The following is a 23,735-nucleotide window of genomic DNA, read 5'->3' on the forward strand; positions in this document are numbered from 1 at the left end:
TTTAAAGAAAGTATAAATGTAGTCCTACAATTAGGGCTTGGCAGCAATTCAATCACAATATAATTTGCAATGTTATCGTCTCTAATAGGAATACAACAGAGGTTCAGTACATATCAGAATAATGTTTATGCATAAATCGATAAATATCATATTTATCGATTTTGACGGATCCCTTCCTACAATGACCGCATATACTGTTTTCTGTTGCTTTCAGACCAGTTACATTCAAGAAGAGATGGAATATAGATAGAAAAGAATACTTGTTTGTATTGGCATAATCAGAACATTTCAGAGTTTCTTTTAACATATAAGTTGATGTATTATTGCATATACTGTGTGTATGTATATATATATGTATGTAACATTTAGGTTAATTTTAATATCTGTGCTAGATTTAGAGACTAATTTTGCATCATGCTGTCATAACATTATTTACTACTCATACTCGTCGGTACGCCCCTACTCCCAGGCATCATTTTTATAACAAATCAATTGGTCCTTAGCTATGGTAACACTGAAGAATGTTTTAATATTTAACACCTGTCGTATTTATCACAAGCAACTTGATTTCATCCTTAACTCACACCCACCTGTTGATGATTTCGAGTTCCGGACAGAGCAGTTTCTCCCTGTGAGTAAATGCATAACTTCTGTTGAAATGTATTGAAGATTGGACAAGTGTTTCATCATTACTGTTTTTTTAATTACCTTTTAGCTGTCTATTTCTGTCTAATAAACAAACTCTGCTGTCTCTTTGTTTAGTACTTGGAGTCTATCTTCGGGCTGCTATTCCAGTTGTTGCAGCAGGTGACACAATGTGACACTAAAATGCAGGTGCTCCATGTCATCTCCTGTGTCATTGAGAGAGTGAACATCCAGGTGAGATTTGAGATATCAAAGCAGTGTTTGTGATATTGTTCATATAGTACTGTTCATATTGTTTCCCTGCCATTATGTAAGGTAAACCTGAGCCAAACTCTAAAATGTCATTGAAAGAGTCCTTGTGTTTGACAGCGGGGGAGCTGAATTCTGCTGCCACTTCATGAAGAATAGCTCTACACAAATTGTAGTCATTGACCTTAACTCTGCAGGGGACACGTAAAGCTATTAAAAACATTATAACTCTGATACAAAACATCCGTCACCCCATACTAGCCTCAGACTACAGGTAAGCCAAGGTAAAGCAACCGCCTGTCCTCAAAGATAGCTTGACATTAATGATTTGTTAAGACCAATTCTTGACACTTTGTAAATCATGAGGCCTCAAGCACCCCCTGTCTGCTCTCATTCACCATGACGATACAGTCTCTCTTCTGCTGCCGCAGTGTTTTTGTGGCCATATGGATTTTCTTTTTAATCTCAGGACCCACTAAGTCATTCTAATCCACTTAAATGCCTGCCCCTTAAAAAAAAGTGACCTTCCTCTTGACCCCCTGTGGCTCTTTTCAGAACCATTTTAAGCTTGGTTCCTTAAACAATCTCTTGACTTAAATCGGTTTTAGAAGTGCCTTTCATTCTTGTGCGCTGTCAGTCTGGGTAAGTCTTCCCCTGTCACTGGTCCCCGGCTCAAGATCCAAAGGCTGAGGAAGTCCCATTAATATTCTAACCCCTCTCACAAGGGATTTTGAAAACCCAAAGAGTGACAGTCACTAAGAAAGCTATGCAATGACACCATGAATGCAGCTTCAGTTGAAATAGAGATGATGACATACTGTTACTGTATATGATGAGATTAAACTCCTGTCTCTGCTGGCCTGTCATTCTCATTATTGTTGCCCTCGGCTGGTTTGTGTGTCTTATTCACCCATTTTATTTATTTTTTGCTCAAGGCTGTATGTGACAATTGAATTTTAATGTTCCCTGGACTCACAGCAAGCTACTTATGAAGGTGTAATTGAGCAAATATTCTCAGTGCAGGTTCTGCATCTCAGCCACATAGCTGCTACAGGGGATGTGAATGTCTAGCACAAGTCGGCACAGTGAAGTAAAAGAAAACTTTATCAAGTCTGTAATTTGGCAGCATACTCGGGTGTCTTAGAATTACAGTGTTCTATCATATTGTCTAGTTGCACCAGGGAAGCAGATCGATGGCATCCACTTGGGATCTAAACACAGATCTATCCATTGTTTTGTTTTTTTTTGTCAAGAGATTTAAACGAAAAAAAATAAATTTATTAAACTTTATGTGACTTTGAACATATATATATAGCAGAGAAAACAAATGTAAAATGTTAGCTTATCCATTTGTCACCCCCTTAACAAGCCACTAACATATTTGCTCAATGTGTGTTCCAGCAAGCGCAGCATGAACAGGCTAATGTGTGTAGCTGGTATGTTTTCAGAAGAATCTGTTGCTTTACATGTCATTGCCATTTAATTTCCTTCTGTTTCAGATACGGCCATATGTAGGCTGTCTGGTTCAATACCTCCCTTTGCTCTGGAAGCAGTCTGAAGAACACAACATGCTGCGATGTGCCATACTCACCACCCTCATCCACTTGGTCCAGGTATGGTGATTCTTTAGCTCCCATTCATTTTCCCATTACTTTAACAATGCTTGTTTTATGTTAAGTAGAGAGGGGGTATGACATGACATGTGCAATATGACAGAAGCAATTGTGCACACTTGACTCCACATGGGTACATTGGTAAATGAAAATACTGTGGACATTGTTGTTTTACAATAAATGAATAGGTATCAGCAACTATAGTTGAAATGCCATTCTGTTAGAAATTGTAACACCAAATAAGTTGATGTATTCTTTTCTTTCTATTCATTGGTTAAGGGTGCACACTTGCTGTGACTGAGCTGCTCAAACCCAGGTGTTAGTTGGTAATTATCTTTTCAAATGCTGCAGAGTTAAAGTTAAAGTTGCTGAGTTTAAGTTGACTGAGAAACAGGTTTTTGCCCCGATTTAACTATGTAGATGCTCCTTTGATTGAGATAAAAGTTAACTGCCTGAATGAGCAACTTTCCCAAATGTGTTACTCTGATGATTTCAATCCACAGCACAGATTGGCTGGCTCATTTCACTTTTGCAGCCAGCCGACTCTTGTCTCTTTTCCAGGATCATAAGAAAGGAGCCCATTAACAAAATTGTTGGAATTAAAATAAATGGAAAAGTAACAAAAAACTCTTGCCAAGAATAATGCTGAGGATTTACTTAATTTATATCTCAGGGTTAGATGGCTGCTTCAATTGAAAGTACATTGTTAGTTTTCAGTAGAATTACCACATCCTGCAGCTTGACAGGTTGTACTGTTCAGCAAATTTGACAATAAGTGTGGTTTTACTTGTCTGGCCACATGCTGCGACTGATTTACAAAATTGTCTGATAGGGAGACCTACATTTAGATGCCGTTCCCCAAACTAGCTGGGTTTCTTAGCATGGCATGGAATAAAAAAAAATCTATTGGGTTTGTGAGGCAAGTTTTATACAGTTTTTTCAAGCACTTGCATCAATGTCAATCAGGTTTATCACTAAATGAAGACAAGGAAAATAGTCTGAGACAGATGCTTTATTACTCTTAGCACTAAGGCACCCATCAGCAAGATTTTGCCTCCTGTGTGGCTGCTACTGCATTACTTCACAGTAGGAGTCGAAACACTCAGCGATAGATACAGTCCTTTTGAGAGAGTTAACACAAGTGCACATATGGAAAGCTGCACGGTGCTAAGGGAGTGTATTGCTAAAGGGGCTAAGATAAGTCAACTGTGCAGCTGCATACTAATTGAAATTTTAATATATACTGTTCGATATAATGCTGATGTTAAAAAAGTAAGGTTTCTTTTTTCATTTCTACTCGCTGCTCAGTTCAGACTCTGTGTATGACTACTTGCACAGTAGTCATATACAAAGCAGTGGATTTTGACGATTAAATAAATGATACGAAAGAGCACAGCATACTATACTGACTTAAATCCTATTTGCTGAACTCCTTCATGTCATAGCCATCAGTAAATAAAGTTGTCTGAAAAGAAAGGTACCTGTAGCCCCCCCCAATACTGTAATAAACACAACACATGCATTTGCAATGATTCACTGGTGCTCCAGACTTTTCGACGTAAGTTTTTAACCAGAAACACTCATTTTGTCGTAGGGCTGTTGCAGTAACCGCAGAAATGAAAAAACAGTGGTGACTATAAATACAATGGAGACTATCACAGAGGAAGACGAGATACAGCACATGGGGTCACCTCGTATTAAGGCTGCTTCTGGCAGAAACAATGGCCACTTGTACCGGTGGATAAACAGGTGCTGTGTCATTTTAAGAGTAAAAGTAAAATGCGAGTAACTTTAGCTTTTAATTGCTATGACTATCGTTGCACTGGAAATTAATTCATCACAGCCGTCACCATCTTTTAGTGAGACTCATGCTGATACACTGTGTTTTATGTAAATGCACTTATCCTTATCCTAGCCTAGAAGATAGCTTAGCAGTGATGGCTAATTGTTATCCCTCAGTCTCGTGGGTAAGTCAAACACAACTGGGAAAGTGAACATAAACACCTTACAGCCACTGTACACTATCAAACTGTTGAAGATATTTGAGTGGAAGGATAGAAGGAGAAAAAAGTGACTCCTGACACACAACTACAGGGTAGATCTCTGCAGCTGCTCTGTGTGTGTGTGTGTGTGTGTGTTTGTGTGTGTAATTTACTGTGGTGAAAATTCCTTTGACATGTCAGTCCTACAACTGGGAAATATGGACAAAAAATAAATTGTATCCAGGTAGCGATATACCTTATATCTGTGTGTGGCTTTAATGTATAATTATGTAATTGTATAACCTGTTTGAAAATATAGCGATATTATGTAGAAACTTGGATTAATGCCCAGCCCTCAGCACTTAATGTCTTAAGTGGCAGATTCTGGGAAACATCACAACCCTAAACCATCTTTTGTGCTTTGAGAACTTGGCAGTGCTGTGGAACAGTGGGGAACTGACCTAATCATAGAAGGATAGAGATGAACCCCTGTTGGAACTGGCTTCAACCAGCCATGCCTGTGAAAGATCAGACGGCATTAAAAGAGGTTTTATGCTCATAAGAGCCTGCATATTTGCTCACTCGTTTTCGAACACTGAAAACAAATTCTCCCTCCTAGAAAGTAGTTACTTGTTGCCTGTGATAGGAAACAGGGTGGTGACAACTGGGAAATGAGCCTGGCTTCACTTTCACATAGACACAAGGGGAGCATATTTAGACCAAATTAATGTCATGCCATCATTCAAACAATATGGACAGTTCTGCTACACAACTTTGAATCATCTGTGCCTTTAGACGGATCAGTTCCTTTGGTACACACCCACATGCACACAAGCATGGTTTCCTCATTACTCTTTCCAACATTTTCATGTGGGTTCTTTCAGTGAATACACAAAGTGGCCAAGTTAAACTCAAAGTGATGGGGTGCTTTGAAAGGGCATGGTGTCAGACAGTGTTTAAGTTTTTATCGACTGTGAAGAGTTTGAGAGACTGTGTGAAGAAGATGGAAGTGATTTTTCAAGGGGAATAACTTTTCAGAGGGCATAATTCATAAGCTAGGCTAAACATGACAGTTGATGGTACAGTTGCTAAGTCTTTTCAATGTGTGTATTTGTGTTTGCCTTTGTTGTCAGTTGCTGTATTGACACTTTAGCCTCAGGGTAGGTTATCCTTTGTCTTTTGTGAAGTACACTCCAAATGTTTTTATGGGAAGTGAGTCATGGTTAATGATCTAGGCTATTCCATAGTATATGATAACATAAATAACAAAAACAAACTATGAGATTGGAAATTAATAGTGGTTGAACTAATATACAGAGAAACATAGAAATAAGATGTGCTTTGTTGTGCACAAAACAGCTTTGTGTGGTTTAAATTATGGTCCAGTCTTCCAGATGACATTGGATGAGAGGCAGGGGACACCCCAGGCAGCTCTTCAGTCTTACCACTGGGCTGACACATAAATACAACTTTTCAAGCCCACATTCACACCTGCATGCAATTTCGAGCCACCAGTTAATCTAATCTTCATGTCTTTGAACTCTGGGTGGAAACTAGAGGAAGCCCACTTAAAACAAAATGCATACATCACTAAATATTTATGTCTTTTGACCATTCAGTGACCCACAGTCAGTGAAAGCCCCACCTTGCTGGTACATTTGAACCAAAACTGTATTGCTGAGGCACCACCATGCAGTCCATTATTGCTCATGTACATATAAATGTATATCCCAGTTATTTCTACATCCACACTACTACATTTTCATTTAAAAATTGCATTATCAGAATAAAATGATCCAGATGATGATTCTGCAGCCATACCAAATCTTAAAAATGTACATCATGTGACCCTTCAGTTACAGCGAGTATGAGCATGCCAGTATAAACAAGAGGTTGATTCTCTCTTTTGGGAAAACAATGATGTCATAGTCCCACCTCTCTCTTGCGCTGGCATTCACTGTCCCTATCTTTTTCGTCATTGACGTCTGCCGTCTCTTCTGTTTGGAGATTGTTTGGAGTGCATCAAATAGCGTCAAAGTTGGCAACACAGTTGTTTGGTCTGTTTGCTTTATGATAACTTTCATTTTCTTTCTTTTATTTCCCTTCTTTCCCCTGGCTTGGTCCATTCTGTGTCTGTTTCTGTGATAGATTGTAATGTGTATAACGTCGTCATCTCCGTTTACAGCACCACTTACAGGTCTAGTATATGTGCGACAGCATTTTCAGTCGTTTTTGGGGAGTTTTGTGTGGATAGAGACATTTCCTAAAACAATGCCATGTTTACTGTTATCTTTTTTTTTCAAAGAAAAAGATTGTTTCTGTGTGGATAGGATCCTGGTGGAGTGAGGATGACAGATTAGAAAAGTATGTCTATCTGGAGCACAATGTATGCATTTTTAAAAGAAGATGGATTGAAAGATGGATAGATAGAAGTGTCCTGTAAATCACATAATCTGTATTGGCAAATGTGCACACAATATACAAATACATTCAATAAATAAATAAATAAACAAGCAAACAGATGAAAGGATGTCAAGACAGAGTAGTGTGGGTGTAGCCTTAGAGCTACGTGTGTGTATATAGATCTTAGACCTGATCTTCTTTTTCCTCATCTACTGCAAATAAATGGGTTGTGGGCCATAAAATAAACATAAAAATATTTATAGCCTGATAATGGTTTTGTAGTTTGGTAAGTTTTTTTCTTAATTGGCTTTAACTTTCTGAATTCCAATGTACTCACAGGGCCTTGGCGCAGAGAGTAAGAACCTGTACCCTTTCCTTCTGCCTGTCATTCAGCTGAGTACCGATGTTTCCCAGCCACCACATGTGTATTTGCTGGAGGATGGACTGGAGCTTTGGTAAGGACACACGATATTTCAAACACCTTGCATTGTGGTGTTCCATTTTTTTTCTCGTTCATACTATTAGCTGATATTTAGCTTTATACACACAGTGACTTACAATTTTTCTATGGAAGCTCTTTTTACAAACCCCTGATTTTAATCATCCATCTATCCAATCATGAAATTAAATGACACACCTAATTTACCTAACGTTAATGCTTTGTAAGACTGGTGTAAAACAGCATCCGAGGTAATCCTGGTCAGCACAAATCACTGCATCGCCTATAACCCACTGTACCACACTTCAAGATGTTCTGCTAATTTTAAGTGTAATCCAGTATATCTAATTTCAAGCTATTCTCCTATTAATGATTAAATTTATTTACATAAAAAGGTTGTATTCTTTTATATTAAAAATGTTGCATAAAGTTTAAGCCGACTGAGATATTATGCTTGTCATGCATGGTAACAAACTGACTGATGTTGCTGTGATGATCAGGTAATTAACTTTTATGGCAGATGATGGCAACTTCTTTGATCCTCTTAGGTTGTCTGCTGTATCATTTAGTGTTTTCCTCATGTCTAATTATCTCACATGATGATAATGTTAGTTTCTAATTGTAGGAAACTTGAGCATTATGTCTGCCAATTAACACGTTTTGTGCACAACTAGTGCTAATTAGGCTGACAGTGACAAACGATTTAGATGGGTTATGAATCTGCTTATTTGCGATACAGCTCAATGTCTTTTTGTCATTGTTCTGGACACATATTATAATAAAGCTATAGTAAGGATATCCTGCAAAATGATGCTATCTCTAGTGGATGCAGAAAAAAGGTTTGCTTCAGGAGAACAGAATTGGCTTACCTTTTGTTCTGTTCCAATCATCTCTGCTTTTTAACTCCCTTCTTAATCTCTTCTTATTCTGTCTGTCCCTGCGGAGAGTTGCACTGTTCAGCATGCAGTGTGTGTGTGTGTATAGCACAAAGCCACAATCTTATATCTCTTCCCTGCCTTTCATCCTGCCTGATAAACAGCCATGTCCTAAATGTTTGCTTTCTTTGTTTAGAAAGTCAATGTCATTCTCTCTTCCTTTTATAGGTTGTTTTTTTCTGTTTCTATGCCATTTACTTGTATATTTTCCTTTTCCCTAATAAATTGTGGAGAATGCATCAAAACATGCAGGTGAAATCCAGCATATTTGCTGAATGGATATGGGCAGTGCTGCAGAGAAGAGTACAGAAAAGCCTGATGAATTAATGTCATATTTTGAATTAGATGTACAGTTATCTTTCTTTTCTAATGACTGACTGACTTCCCAAGTACGGTGGCCAAAATGCTCCAAAATGTAATTTTGATTTGATTTAGGAATACAATACTGGCCCTGTTTCATCAAGCAAATGTTGTAACATTGTTCCCTTTTTATCAAATGTATTCTTACTATGATGTTGCTTTCCTCTGCCTCTTTCCTTTTCCTTTCTTCTTTGACACCCACTCAAGCATGTATTCCCCCACTTTTGTGATGCCTATGCTTTCTCCCTCTGTCTGACTCAGTAATTTGTCCTGCTGTATTTTTTCCTCAATATTCTTTTGCCACCTCTCATCTATAACCTCTACACTCATCTCTCACCCCCATACGATCATACAGGTTGGTGACTTTGGAGAACAGCCCAGCTGTCACACCAGAGCTACTCAGAATTTTCCAGAACATGTCGGCATTGTTGGGTGAGCTTATTGAATATTCCTTGTTTGTTTGTACATCTGTGTCTTTCTACTTCCATAAATGTATATATTTAATAGGGTGAGGTCACAATTCCCTTACAAATAATACAACTGTAAAACATGCTGGATTGTTTGATTAAATTAAATATTGGCTTCCTGTGAAGTAGGGATTCATGTTTTAGTGTGTGTTTAGTATTTCTCTACGCCTGAGACAAAGAGAAGCTTTCCAACCGAAAAACCAGCGGTTTATGATAAAATATTTTTGAGTCAGAGAGAATATGTGGAAAGGAAGGTGATGCAATCTATGGACATGGACTTAATTTTCATAATTTTATCATTTTGGGCTCTTGTAGCCTGCGAAGATCACAGTTGTGGATTTGCAGTTGCCTCGAGCCACTTCTTTTGGTCTGTAGGCAGCTATGAGTGGTAGCAGATTGAATGGAAGTGGCTGGGTGATTTATCACAGGCCTGGAGCACTGGGATACTTCACTTGTTGTAGTGTGTAGAGGTGAGTGTGCGTTTGTGTGTGTGGCCTTCAGTGCGATGTGGAACAGCATTGATTAGGTGCTTTTGCACATAACGAGCGAGTGGGACTAAAATGAACACTAGTGTGGCCTGATAGGTTTAGTGGAGCATTTGATAATTTATAGCATGTATGTGGGATTCAGGAGATACAGAAGAGCAAAGGGGCTCAGGAGGATGGTCACGGATGGATGAAATGGAGGAGGAAGGAATTAAAAAGTATCAAGAAATGTGGTGAAATGTCACAAGGAGGAGGTGGAGGATGAAAATTAATGATTTAAGAAGTGATGCAGGGAAATTAATGATAGAGTAACATGGTGTTACATTGGAGGTGTTCTCTGAGGAACTTTGACATGAAATATTGAAAAGATTTGAGACTGGCTTTTTCATCTTATTTAGCGCTGGTAAAAATAAGGTAAACTGAAGCAATTCCAAAGCAGCACAACCAGGCTTTTCAAATTTTGGACTAATCAGAGACATTTTCACAGACTGAGCTGAGCAGTTTCTGCATGATAGAGGCATGATCTATGGTCATGGGCTAGAACAAATCACACCATTTTAATTGTGTGTTGTTTTTAAAGAGGAACATTTCAATATTCAAGGTTGAGATGGTTTGGTCTCAGAGGAGGGATAGTGATTATATTGGACAAAGGATGTTGAAGATGGATCTGCTGGCCAGGAGGAAAAGAGGAAGACCACAGAGAAGGTTCATGAATGTTGTGTTTGGTATAACAGCAGAAGACACAAGCGATAGGGCATGATGGAGGCAGATGATCTGCTGTGCAAATCAAGTTTTTTTTCCCCCCTGTCCATGACACTTTTGTGTCAAAATTTGGTCAGTCATCATCTTTGGCTGATTTGCTCCAGAACAACCGTTGCTGGTTCATTTAGTTGGCACATGGAGAGCAGAGGAGGGATGTGGGCCATTGAGAGTATCTGGCTCAGTATGGTGTCACAGTTTGCCAGGTATGTGGCCTGGCCTGCCTGATAAAGTGCCTCGCTTCATAATTGCTAAACTGGAGCAGCAAATTCTCTAATTAGAATGTCTGGGGGTTTGCCTTGGCTAAATTGTGAGACGAGTACTATGGCCTGTATTAATGCCACCTCTCTCTGACCTAGGACACGTGTCAGCTGTACATGGTGCTGCATGTGACCAGTTTTGATGGAGAATCAGCTAATGCGTTTTAAGAATTTTTATTAATTAATTTATAAAAGTGATAAAGGTTTATTTCCATTTAATTTCCATGCTGTTTCATTTTACCTGCTATTTTTCTAAATGTCTAGACCGTCTAGAGTACCAGACTGAACATAATTTCTCTTGGTTAAACCTTCAAACCTCTAGTGTCTGCAATAAGGAAGGAGGCAAATTTCCCTGGTGTCTTGGCAGAAGGGGTGATGGCATACTAACTTTCAGATCTTGTATAAGATTACTTATCTGTGTAGGATTATTGATTTTATGTCATAATTGTTAGGTTATGAGGTGTGCATGGCTTAAGTAAAGGGTGCTTGACTTAGACACCCTTCACCCTCTCCGACAATTGGTTACAACTACATTATCTGCTAAAACACAAGAGGTCTTGTAATGGTAATGAATAGATAGCTCTTAATTTGGCACTGGCTTAGGAATGTGTCTTAAAATTGAAATTAAATCTAATTATTATCATCATGTAATAATGAAATATTTTGAGTACATGCTACGTTTTCCCAGGTCTCATTTATTCAGATCTCTATCTGGTGCTCCACCATCTGCAGTTAGGGATTTTAGAGCTAGAACATCATCTCCCGTAGGTGTTGAGTTGTTAGATAACATACTAATGAACTATGGGAAAGGTCATGAGGTGCCTGTGTATTACACTATAATGGATATCAACCTGACACTGGTTAAGAAGTGTAACCCTTTTAACCCTTCTAATGGCATCCCTCTGGATTATAGAGACGTGCCTAATTGTTGGTGATGCAAGTCCAAGGAAAGACAACCAAGCACATTTGTGGGGGGTTCAGGGTTTGAGTGTGTATTAAGTCATGCATTTTATGTTGCACATTTTGTTTTTTTTCTTTAAGTTATGTTAAATAACAAAACAGTCTGGCCACCAATCCAAATTAGTAAAATAAAATGTATATAAATGATGGCAATTTAGCTTGATAAATGATGATGCAAATTATAATAGCTGGTTATTTATTTTCAAGTAATTGTCCCTCAACTAATGACCTGTCTCTGCATTTTACGGTAAATAAATCACAAAAAAAAAGCTGCAACGTGACCTTTCTGATGTGGCTTTAAAGCAGTTAACTGAGCTGTGCAATGCACTACTTGATGAACGTTCTATCGTTTGGCAACTGCTGCATCCAGATAAGTGTCAGACCATTCCCACAAGATCAATGATATTCTATTGAAAGCAATTTCTGCCTCATCTTTTTCATGTGAAAGCTCTGTTAGAGGATCTCTAACATTTTTCACTGTTTAGACTCACAGTTAACTGCCCAGATAATGTGCTTCATGGATCAATCAGGACAGGAGAACACAACCTCTTTATCACAGTCTCCCCAATTTGAAGTGCTGGCTAAAATTACAGCTTTTTAAGAAGTGGGACTTATTTGGCAACATTTAATACAAATCATCTTTTCTGTCATTTTACTTAAAGTTTGATATAGTCCTTCACAACCATTATCTCTTTTTGGTGTAAAAAAACACATTAGATTATACACAATGCTGGGATGTTTGTACTTCCTCACCTTTGTTATCATCTCTTTAACCGGGGGTCTCACTGTAAAGTTGAGATTGGCCACTTCATTGAATCTCTTGCTTTTCACGCCTCTGTCAAGCGTGAATACAATTCCAAACCTTGGATGAGACGTCTCTGTTGTACAGCAGGTACTTTGTTACCCATAATAAACATGTTTAAGGAGGGGTTACAAGCTATCAACTGCACTTGATTTCACCTTTAATTTTTTTTTTTTTAATTGCCTTTAAAACTCCCAGTCCTCTTCTCAATTGAAAGTTTGTGTAGCTGGCTGCATTCAATAATATTTGTAACCCCATCACGTAATGTAAAGCTAAACCAGGTTTTGGGAGATAACCAAACATTTTTAACAGTGTCCCCAACAATCATTAGAGGCTGTTATCACAGTCAGACGTGAGGCTCATTTTCCCGGTTATTGTTGACAACCGAAGTGGATTGTGCGGCATATGCCCAGGGCTAGGAAGGACATACACACTACAGCTTAATCAGTGCTGTAACAGCTGTTATTGTGACTATTTGATTATAGCCAGGGCGTCTGTTTTTGCGGATCTTCTGTTGCTTTCTAAAAATGTAATTGCTTTTATATTATTGATCTGGCAAAACAGTCTATTCTATTTAAGACTAATTTTCACTTGGACTTTCCAATATTTTCTTCACAGACTTTTACATGCACAGGAGAACAAAATATATATTACATTTCAACATAATTCAGTCCCATTCACATTCAATTATAACCTCAAAGCCTATCATGATCTCATAACTTCACTAACAGTCTCTAGTCACTAACACTAACAAATTGAGCAAAACCATGTTCTTAGCAAAAGCAACAACATTGCAGTAACTTTTAATCTTTTTGGGCTTGGCCTCAAGGGTGAAGGCAACTCTTTAACTGCATATTACTTTCAGGTCAAGCTTCAGCTTTCTTCTGTAGAAGACAGTTAACAGTTTTGTCCCATGAGAGAGAGGCACATCTCTCGCCTTTTAAGCTGTTAAGTGAGTGGCAGAGCTACTGTGTGCAATGTGACAGACTAAGTAAAAAAGGTTCTGTCACTTCTCACACTACATACTCTCACTTTTATATAGAACATCAAAGTAACCTTCACATCATCACTTGTTTGGTGTATAAAATATCTGAAAATAGGTGAAAATCTAATGGGTTGATCCTTTTTTCATAGACCTCAAAATGTTGTCCTCAATGTATTTTTCCCCCCAGATTTTCTGTTGACTGTCATGTAGTAGTAAAGGAACAAGAACATATTCATATATAAGCTAAAATTAGAGAACTTTTCATTCAAACACTCAAACAAATAACTGATTTAGAAAATAGCTGACCAATATTTAGCTGTTGATTGTTAATGAATTAATTGGTACACTGTTGTAGCCTGAGTTTATTTGTATTTACATGTATTGGTTGCTGGGTTATGTAAGGTCACACATTTGTATTATTGGTATTAATACAATATTATCTTTCACTTGTAAAAATGAAAAGGCCAGTCACAAGAGATGATTAAGACTTTATCACACTTTGTTTAGAAGGTGAGAATGATTATGTGGAAGTTTAGGTGAGTCGTAGTAAACCTACCATCCTGTTTTTCCCTGTAATATTGGTCTCACTCAGAAAAAGTAGAGTAATGATATGTGGAAATGTGAGTGCATTTGCTTCCAATAACCAGATGCATTGTTATTTTGTCAGGCTTTTGTATTCATACATGGACACTTGGGGTGCCTCGGGTTCATTCACGATAGTGATGGGAGGAGAGATGATGAAAGTCTTATGAAGTCTGGGGCTTAGTGCTCTGAGCTCCATGACCTACCTCCAGCCCAGGATGAAAATTCAATTCATTTTCTTCCTCTTGTATATGAATACTTGTACCTGTCCCTCCTCTTGTATGATATTCATACACAACTCTCCTTCAGAGGATATTGCTACAGTGTGTGCACAGCTTATCAGCAAGGCAAGTAATGACGGTGGTTGTGGTGGCAGCATTATGGAGGAGCAGATCAGTTCTGTGTTTACCTCAGGTTTTGTGTTTGTAATAAACATAAATAGAGCATGGGTACTCTTTCCTCTGATCTGATAAAATGAATTTTAACAGGCACAGAGTGGAGGATTATAATTCTTCCTAGCTCTTAAGCAGCAGAGCCAAGTATTACCTATGAGGCTGTTTTGGGTGTACTCCTCTTTCTCGTCTGACATAGTCAGGTTGAGCCATTTTCTTGTGTTCTGCAGCACCCTGATTGACATGCCCATTCCTGTGGGCTGAACAGCCCAGTGCTGCACACACATCTGCAATATAGTTATTTCATCACTCATTGAAGACTCAGGAGTATTCACCAAGTTGTCAAAAAGTTCTCCTTGATAAGCTGTCAACATGGATTTGTTACTCTCTGTTAAGGCAGCTGCCTTGTATGCCCTATGTCATGGCGGACTGGAATTTGATTGGGTTTCAAAATATGGACTTGCAGGAGACTCGCTCGCAATAACTTGCAGTAAAAGTACAGTTTGTTTCATAATTGTTATGCCATGTTTTTAGACAGACCTTCACATCTGGAATGACAGCAAACATTTTTGTATATCAGCCTCATGTTTGCTTGTTAGCCCCACAGTCAAACAAAAATGAATGGCTTATCCTGATCACAGGAGAACAGTTGTCGGAGTGTCGCTTTCATCTTTCCCTCACCCTCTTATTAATGATGGTAGAAACAGCAGATCAATTGCTTCACTGCACATTTTATGAGTAAATACCTTAAACACTATCCTGGCAAAAAAATGTCATGCACTTGAGTTTTTGTTTTGTTTTGGACCGCATTTAGTTTGATTACGACATGTGCTGTGGTATTTCTTTTCCACAACCTTACACAATTAATTTCAATCTGCGGTTGTCTTAATTTTTCACTGTGATCTTATTTATATATATATATATATATATATATATATATATATTTGTCTTCTTTATTTATGTATACCCAAACATTCTCCAATGCAGTTTATGTCTGGACTCTGTGGCAGCCAATCTGTATGTTAAAATGATGTCTTGTGCTTCCTGAAGCTTTTCTTTACAGATTAATATTGACATTTTCATCATGGAATATGTCAGACAAACCCTGGTCAATTGCTATATTTAGGTAGTCAGCTGACAGCTAATTTTTAGGCACATTACTTTGATCAAACAGACCAACTGAGACAAGCGCAGATCATAACATTGCCCCATGGGCTTGTACAGTAAGCCAAGTATTAGGTGTAGTTGACTCAAAGGGAAGGTATTTTTATTTATTTATTTTTTTGTTTACATACTAGGTTCTCAAAAATATCTTCAAATATCATCTACATAAACATAACCTGTTGCATAAAGTCAAAAGCGTGCCAAGTCAACTGGTGGCGATATAATTGTAAAGTCTTGTTGGCCAATCAGAAGACGGACAGCTAAAGCCTCACTGCTTGTTACAGTAGGCAAACAACAATGGCACACTATGAAGATGATGAAGTTGAGCTTTTCCTTAACATCACACTGGAATACAAAGTAAACAAAACACTTCAATACATTGACTGGGAGTCGTGCCAGTCCAAGTACACTGACATTCTTGGACCTTTCCATGTTGTGTTCTATATTGGCATTCGGGGGCTTTGTTTTCTCCTGGGAAGGGGTCATGTGACACGAGTTTGATGAATCAGCAAAGCTGATGGTGTGACCAATAAGAACAGATTGGTTCTGAAGGTCTCCATTGTTGCCCGTCCATACTAAAATACACAATAGTTTTCCAATAACAAGCAACATTTTTACACCTTTTTTTTGGACTCAAAACATAATTTACATCTTAGTGTGGATAGTGGAGCGTATGAGACATGAATGTGTATAAAATATTTTTGGTTCATATGTTTTTGAGATAACGAAAATCCATATCCAATCTGACCATGCTGACCATACTCATGTAGATGTATGCAGTCTGTTTTGGGAAGCCATCTGCTGGCTATAGTGAGGGAATGAGAAAAATGAATGCTGCCATCTGCTCTCAGTGCAAGTACACGGAGACCTATTTAGTCAGCACTTTAGCTTACATCCACAGTGTAGACACAGTATGACACTAAACGAATGCAAGGTGAACATATATCAAGACATTTTGACGAGACCATGATTTTTAGAATAAATCGGCTTCAGATTCAAGACAGTCACTCTGTTACTTTTTGTGAGAGAAGTAACTGCTGTTGTGGATGTTAGAATTAGCTGTCCTGTCAACTTGTATGAAGTAAACAGCTACTCCAGGTGTTGGAGTGAACTACCCTGTCAGCTTGTGTTACTTTCAAACGCTTCATGCAGATTTTAGCTGCAGTGAACTGGAGGGATGTCTGTTGGGGGCGATTGTGTTGGCATGCAGGTGCCGGAGGGAGGGAGGGAGTGTTTTTTCTTTCTCTCCGTCTGTCTTTGTGATGAACCATTTTTATCTGTCCTCTTTTTGTGTCCATCACTCACCTGTCTCCATGTATATTGTGTGTTTGTACTTGTATGTCTGTTTCCAAGAGGTTATTTAATTTGTTAAGGTCTGTTCCCATGCCAGGTTATGTTACTGTCGAACAGATGTGTATGTTCTTCCGTTTAGTGGTGAACGTTACTCTCAATAATATTGTAATAATATCCTGTTATGTGGGCCACATCTCACTGCTTCTTGTGAGACCAGTCTCATCATTTATTGTGTGTGCTATATTCCAGCTGGACTTTGCCCATGTTTAAAACTCCTCTCTTGATGATACTATATCCATTTCCTTTTCTACTCCTCTGTCATTTGTGAAACTCTACATGTAAAGAGTTTCCCAACTCATTTGATTATATGACCTTAAATTCACCTTGCATTCTGTGTATAGTATATTACATTTTAAAGGGTTATTTATTGTCTATTTGTAGTGGCCACTTGGTTAATGTTCATGCCTGCTGCTGCCATATCCACTCAGTCAATTCTGCGCCCTATTTAGACAAACTGACAGTTTCGGATTGCGCTGTTGCCTTACAGCAAAAAGACCCGGGTTTGCAGCATGGTCTGTGTGCATGGATTTTGTTTCCCGGGTACTTTGGTTCCCTCCCATGCAACACTCAAAATTGCTCAGCAGTGTGTCTGTGAGAGTAATTGGTTGTTTGTCTGTGTATGTTGCCAGTTTTCAAATGTACTCTCCTGACAGTCCTGACAGCTACATGCATGTTTCATTTGCATGACCTAACACGTATACAGAGGGGTTCACCCTGAAGGACATTTTTATCCTCCATATTATGTATTCTTTTGTGGAAAAAAATCAGAATAATAAGATTTATTCTTGTGAATTTCCTTTTGTCAAATAAATACACAAAAGTTCCTTTTTGTGTATTTATGAATTGTCTCTTGGACTAGATTGAATTTTCACACAGACTGTGTGTGTCAGGGTGGAGACAGCCTTTGAACATCTCTTGGCTTGTTGCCAGTCAGTTAATATCAAGTTGTTTTTGGGCAAGGGGCCAGTCCTGATCCTTGAAATAAATTATTCCCTCATCCCTTCCCTGGCTCTCCCTTCTGACTTTATATTCATAAGGTATATACCTGCTATATATTGTATAATATGCTGCATGTAATCATCCAAGTCATGCATCACTTTGCGTCTATGGTCAGGTAAAGTATATTTACAGCTGAGTTAATGGTGAGATGGTAGTCCTTGTTCTTACATTCTCTTTATCACTTGCATTAGTGCAGGCAGTTAAGCAGCCACTCTTGTAGACACATAATGCTGCAGTATTCATTTGCTGCGTCATTGATGTCTTAAACTGTGGTTAAAAACATATGCTCACAACTCATTAAATATCTTATAATCACTGATCATTATGTTTTGATTATTTTTTGTTTTGTTAAATTTGGTTTTGACATGTTGCCCTTGCACCACATGCATTAGTAGAGTGAAGAAATAGCATAGTTGTACATATTTGGTGAGCTTATTGTGTCATCTTGTCACTTTGCCAGCCAAAGAAGGATTAACTTGGTTTAAAGTGTCTGGTTTATCATCTTCTGCACTCATATTAAAATCAAAGACTAGCTGCCCATGAACCTCTTGTGGTTGTATTATATTTTTAAGCCAGTCTTTAAATCTCCTAATATTTAACAATTCTTAGCCGACATTAACCGATTTAAACACTGAACATTTGCCAGAGTGAAATACGTGCTTATTGATTTCCCTCAATTAAAAGTAGCTTGTAAGATCATCCATCCAGTCTGCAATACAGTAAGAGAATGTTAAGATGATTACACAGCTCCGTCTACAGGATCACTTGTCATGCAGTACCTTCATACTCCCTCTTTTTTGTCTTTTTCTTTGTTTCTGCCTTTTCAAACATTAAAAGCCTTTTTTTTCTTTCTTTTTTTTAAAAGCCATTTTTGGTTAAATCTAACATCTGATGCTCTGTTTCAGAGTTGAGCTCCGAGAACCTGCGGACCTGCTTTCACATCGTTAATGCCTACATATACTTGTCTGCCACAGAGTTCTTGCAGGTGAGACACTCATGCATGTTAAGTGTCAAGTAAAACACAACAAAGAAACAAAGACGTCACAGCTTGTTCAGTATATATATATATATATATACACAGTATATATATATACACAGTATATAGCAAAACCTCTTTTTGTATGTATTTTCAGAATTATGCAGAGTCTTTGTGTCGCTCCTTCTGTGATTTGCTCAAAGACATCACAAATGAGGGACAGGTCCAAGTGCTCAAGGTATGTGCGCGCGCACACACACACACCAGCTTTGCACAGCTATTCTTCTCAGGACATGGCACAGTTAAAATAAAGCATTATCCCTAACCTTAACCACAATCAGTTCTAAAGCTCTAACCATACCACAGTTTCACCAATTCCTTATTAGGACCAGATTCTGGTCTCTGTGAGGAGTACTGGTCCTGAGAAGGTCACTGTTGAGCTGATGCAGTGAAAGTTGACAGATGCTGTACACACAGATACACCAATGCGTGTGGCTACCTTTTGCAACGTTCTGCATGTGTGTTTCTTATATCAATAGGTGTGATACAAAATGGCTTTAATATAATGGAATATTTTTTTCAAATTTCTAATGTGGTCATGTGGCTGAGTAAATATGCAGACTAGCCATGAGATCATAGAGGTTTAGCTCAGTAAAGCATCCTGATTTGACTGCACATCTGGCCCCTGCTAATCCTTTGTTCTGGAGAGAGGACTATAAAGCCAGCAGACAATAAACCTGTCAGCCTACATGACAGCTTGTGGCATGTTGACTCACAGTCATATGCATACATCCCTAAAAAAGACCCTATAAATTCTCAATTCAAATTGACAAAAACACAAGTAATTAATGTTTCAAGTGATTATATCATTTGACAGTGTTAAGTTTAAGCAGTCTGGATTTATGTCGTACGCTAATTGTGGGAAGCGTAACGAGGATGGAAATCTGGTCTTTTAAATTGCTTGCTAAATTTAAATATTATATGTTCCACAGCTCAAGCTTATTAAGTGACTGCCAAGTGCATGTGTGTATATACAGTACAGCTCTGTATTTGTGTAGACACATGCACACTGCATCTGTCACTCACTTTTTCTTAATGTTGTGGCTTTGTTTTCCTTAGATGCTTGTAAGCTGTTGATTTTTTTAAGTATTTTTATGTCCGCTTTAGTGCCGGAGAGTTACATTTCTTGGCATCTAAATCTTAAGGGCCTGAATCTATTTGCTGCATAATGTGGGTCAGACCCACAATTAAAAATAGGATTATTTACACTTAACAGTTTCTCTCTAAAAGGAAGTCGTCTTTGCCTCTCAATGCCCTTCCAAAATTTGCTCATTCTTTACATCATCCTGTGTTTTTTTGCACACTCCGTATTTTCCCTCCTTTACTGCTCTCCCTTCCGAGTTCTCCCTGTATGCTCTTCATGCAATTTCCCCTTCCACTACTTTTCCTCACTCCTCTCTATCTCCGTCCCTCTGCAGGTGGTTGAGATAGCTTTAAAGGTTAGCCCCATACTGGGAGCCCACATGTTCCAGCCCCTGCTGCCAGGTGTCTTCAGAGGTATTGTGGACGGTGAGGTAAGTTTTGCAACAACTTTGTACAAGGAACTATATACATAAATAAATCTGTAAAGATAAATCGTTGTGACATTGTTACATGTTCATTAACTATATTATTATGTAATATATTAAATCGTATTTAATATATGAAAAAGTAAAAAAAAACTGTTATTATGTGTTCTTCCAGTGTGTCCTTGTGCATACATTTTTTTTTTTTTTAATGAAGGCAGTAGTGACATACTATATTGATCAGCCTTGAGGTAGATAGTTTGCCTTTTCACATTTCTGCTGTTAGTGGCTCCATCAATTTCCTCTTATGCTTAAATCTGTGCCTCTTGTAAAATAATTTCTACATGGCTATGTTTGTGCATTCACGGATTGTTGGACATTGTGTTGCACAGAGATATCCTGTGGTGATGTCTACTTACCTTGGCATCATGGGCCGTGTCCTGCTCCAGAACTCGGGTTTCTTCTACGCTTTGTTCACTCAAATGGCCGCTGAGTCCAACCAGGAGGTGAGGCTCTATCTCTGTTCTTTATTTCAGTCGTCTCCGCTCAGTTCCTTTTGAATTTCTGTGTGATACTGCGGTACTGTTCAAAGGAAATTATTCTGAACAAGGCTGAAAGTAATGAGCCTGAAAATAACAGGGAATTTCAAAAAGTGATATTAAAGCCCTTGACTTACACCTTTTCTCTTGAAACTGTGGTTTTATTGTGACCCAGAGCAAAATTCATTTGTCTTGTTTTCATCATTGCTGTCTTAATTTAAGTATGTGACAGTTCCAGAGTTGTTGCTCTGGGTTGTCTCTCCATCAAGCCAAAGTCCTCTGTTTGATAATAGAGGACAAGGTAGGGGGGTAAATGAGGCGAGACAAACAGGGAAGGTCAGTTTTGCTCAATGTAAAACCATTTTTTGAACCATTAAAACAGACATCCATCAGTTTACTGTGTCATTAGTTGTCAAACACTGCTTGTGTCACTGCACTCTCCCATCTCTGTTTTTTTAACCTTTTCTCTTCATTAGATGGAGCAGCTGCTGGGCAGTGTTATAGATATGTGGGTCGACCGCATGGACAACATCACTCAGCCTGAAAGGAGGAAGCTGTCCTCTCTGGCTTTGCTCTCTCTTCTACCATCTGACAATAGGTGAGAGTCACATCCACCCTGTCTGTCACATAGTGGAATCTGAAGAGACATGTGACAAATTATGTTTTCAGCTCTTGTCTTTCTTCATGCGGTTTTCAATCACATGGTGTTCAACTTGACTTGAATCCAGTTTTACCAATATCATGACGAGTTACATATGTGTGTCCTGTGTATCTGTGATTTAAATGTATGTGACCATAGCTAATTGTAGGAGACACAAAATGATTGCTGGTTTAATATCAGGTTTGAAAGCTGTGTCGGCAGTGCTAGAATGGTTGAACCCAAACTGATGCTTTTCCTAGCAAATATTCATGACATGGCATGATATGAAGGGTAAATCTAAGGTCAGATGCAGCAAGGGAATATAAGTGTTAATGGTATACTGCTATTTTTTTTGTTTAGTAGTACAAACAAGATCATAAGTCTGTTGAGGTCGAGTAAAACGACACCTCTGCTAGCTCTCTAGCTATCCTCTCCCGTGTGCTGTTGTACATGTGAGGAAAGGCAACTTCGGCAAAATACTTGCAGCTTGCTAGTACATACGTGGGGTCAAAAGTTTTCAGCATGTGGATAACCCCCCAGCTTTTCAACTATAAGTCGTATGAATATATTATAGCTTTCCACCAGGTTGCTTTCTTGTCATACGGGACACAATGTGAAAATGACTCGCCTACTGAAGACTGTTTTTAGCCAATGTTTGTGGGCTATGGTCCTTTATCGCCCACAGAGAGCGTTTTTTCTCCCACTCAGCTCCATGCTGCTGTCTGAGGTGCTGGAACACATTTGTTGTGCTGCTCCCTTTGGTTGTAACAGCTTTCAAACAAACCTTGCAGTGGGTTGTGGTTTGTTCGTGGTCCGATACCACGAAACCAAAATAAATCCAAATGACCGACGACACGCTACCCTTCCCTTCTTGCTACCATGCTGTGTTTATCTAAGGAGAAGGGGGGGGAGTTGTCAGCTCACTTGGTGGTGGCAGTTAAAGAGGAAATTTGGATTTTCCAATTTTCATGAAAAAGAAATCACCCTTCAGTTAATTGATAAAATTGATTTATCACCCAGCCCTACGTACACCAAAAAAGATTGGCATTTATCAGTATGGACTATGCTTCTCTATACTTTCTGTTCTTATATTTTGTGCTTTTTTTGGTGTACGCACATTTGATAAATGAGGGCCAATATGAGCATGTTTGACTCCTTTACACGGAAAGCATTGCCATGCATAAGACAAAAACACAGTTATGTGAATTTGCTGCATATGTGCCTCTTATACATCTTTTTTTTCTCACTTTCCTTTCTCCAACCTTCATGCTCTGAGTTCAGTGAGCTGCCTGCATCTACTAAGCCAAATACCTGAAATGACAACGTTTGATGCACCAGTGCATATATGAATACATACTCAGTCTTTGTCTTCTCCTTATCCACCTTTTATTCGTATTGTCAAGGGAAACCCTACTACCATTGTAGTTGTTAAAAAATGATTCAAATAACTAATCAATGACTGCTTCTTGTGTCAAGTCTCAGGTGGTGGATGTTGTGAGTGGGAATATTTTAAAGATCTCAGTTTTTGCAGGCAGCAGGGCAGGACTGAACAACTTATAGTTTCTGAAAAAGTTTCCACAATGTCTAAAAAAAACTAGGCTTTCAACGCGCAAGTGTGTGGGCTCCTAAAGACAATAAGACCTCAATCTTTTTTTTTTAAACTAGAATATTTCTTTACAGCTGGGGAAAAAGGCTTTTTTTGTCAGATCATAAATAATAGAGAAATGTTTTTACTGCACGTTATTATATGGGCTATTTTGTTAACCCTTCCACAAGATTGTGTAGCAAAATTGTTCTTTCTAAAAGCCAAAGGTGAAATGGTGACAGCGATGCATAAGCTGTGCTGTGATGCCTTGTGGATGGATTGAATCGCTTTCCTCAGGAGGCCCTTGTGTTTTGTTGACAGCCACTTTATCAAGATTTAGGCGGGTCAGTTGTTATGTGTTGTGATGCTGCTCTCAATGACTTTTTGCCTCATCTCTTTGGACAAACACTCACCTTTTTATATTGCTATGAATTAATGATTTCATGTCTAATTAGTCTTGTCTTGTCTGTGTGTTATTAGTGTGATCCAGGACAAGTTCTGTGGCATCATCAACATCTGCGTTGAGGCTCTGCATGACGTAATGACAGAAGATCCAGATACAGGCACTCTCAAAGAGTAAGTACACATGGAGAGAA

The 23,735-nt window shown here is 38.5% G+C and overlaps 1 protein-coding gene across 1 annotated transcript in view; it reads left to right on the forward strand.

Moving 5' to 3' along the window:
- The window catches only part of ipo11 (importin 11), an 87,364-nt gene that overhangs the window by 43,922 nt on the left and 19,707 nt on the right, over positions 1 to 23,735 (forward strand). Inside the window, exons 18-28 of the mRNA XM_044026533.1 lie at positions 591 to 631; positions 763 to 879; positions 2,394 to 2,507; positions 7,232 to 7,347; positions 8,982 to 9,058; positions 18,740 to 18,819; positions 18,968 to 19,048; positions 20,289 to 20,384; positions 20,768 to 20,881; positions 21,391 to 21,512; positions 23,620 to 23,715. Of these exons, the coding sequence (XP_043882468.1) occupies positions 591 to 631; positions 763 to 879; positions 2,394 to 2,507; positions 7,232 to 7,347; positions 8,982 to 9,058; positions 18,740 to 18,819; positions 18,968 to 19,048; positions 20,289 to 20,384; positions 20,768 to 20,881; positions 21,391 to 21,512; positions 23,620 to 23,715 (1,054 nt within the window). The remainder of the gene's footprint in view (positions 1 to 590; positions 632 to 762; positions 880 to 2,393; positions 2,508 to 7,231; positions 7,348 to 8,981; positions 9,059 to 18,739; positions 18,820 to 18,967; positions 19,049 to 20,288; positions 20,385 to 20,767; positions 20,882 to 21,390; positions 21,513 to 23,619; positions 23,716 to 23,735) is intronic.

The sequence above is a fragment of the Solea senegalensis genome, linkage group LG5 (genome assembly GCF_019176455.1).
Source record: "Solea senegalensis isolate Sse05_10M linkage group LG5, IFAPA_SoseM_1, whole genome shotgun sequence".
Taxonomy (NCBI): Eukaryota; Metazoa; Chordata; class Actinopteri; order Pleuronectiformes; family Soleidae; genus Solea; species Solea senegalensis.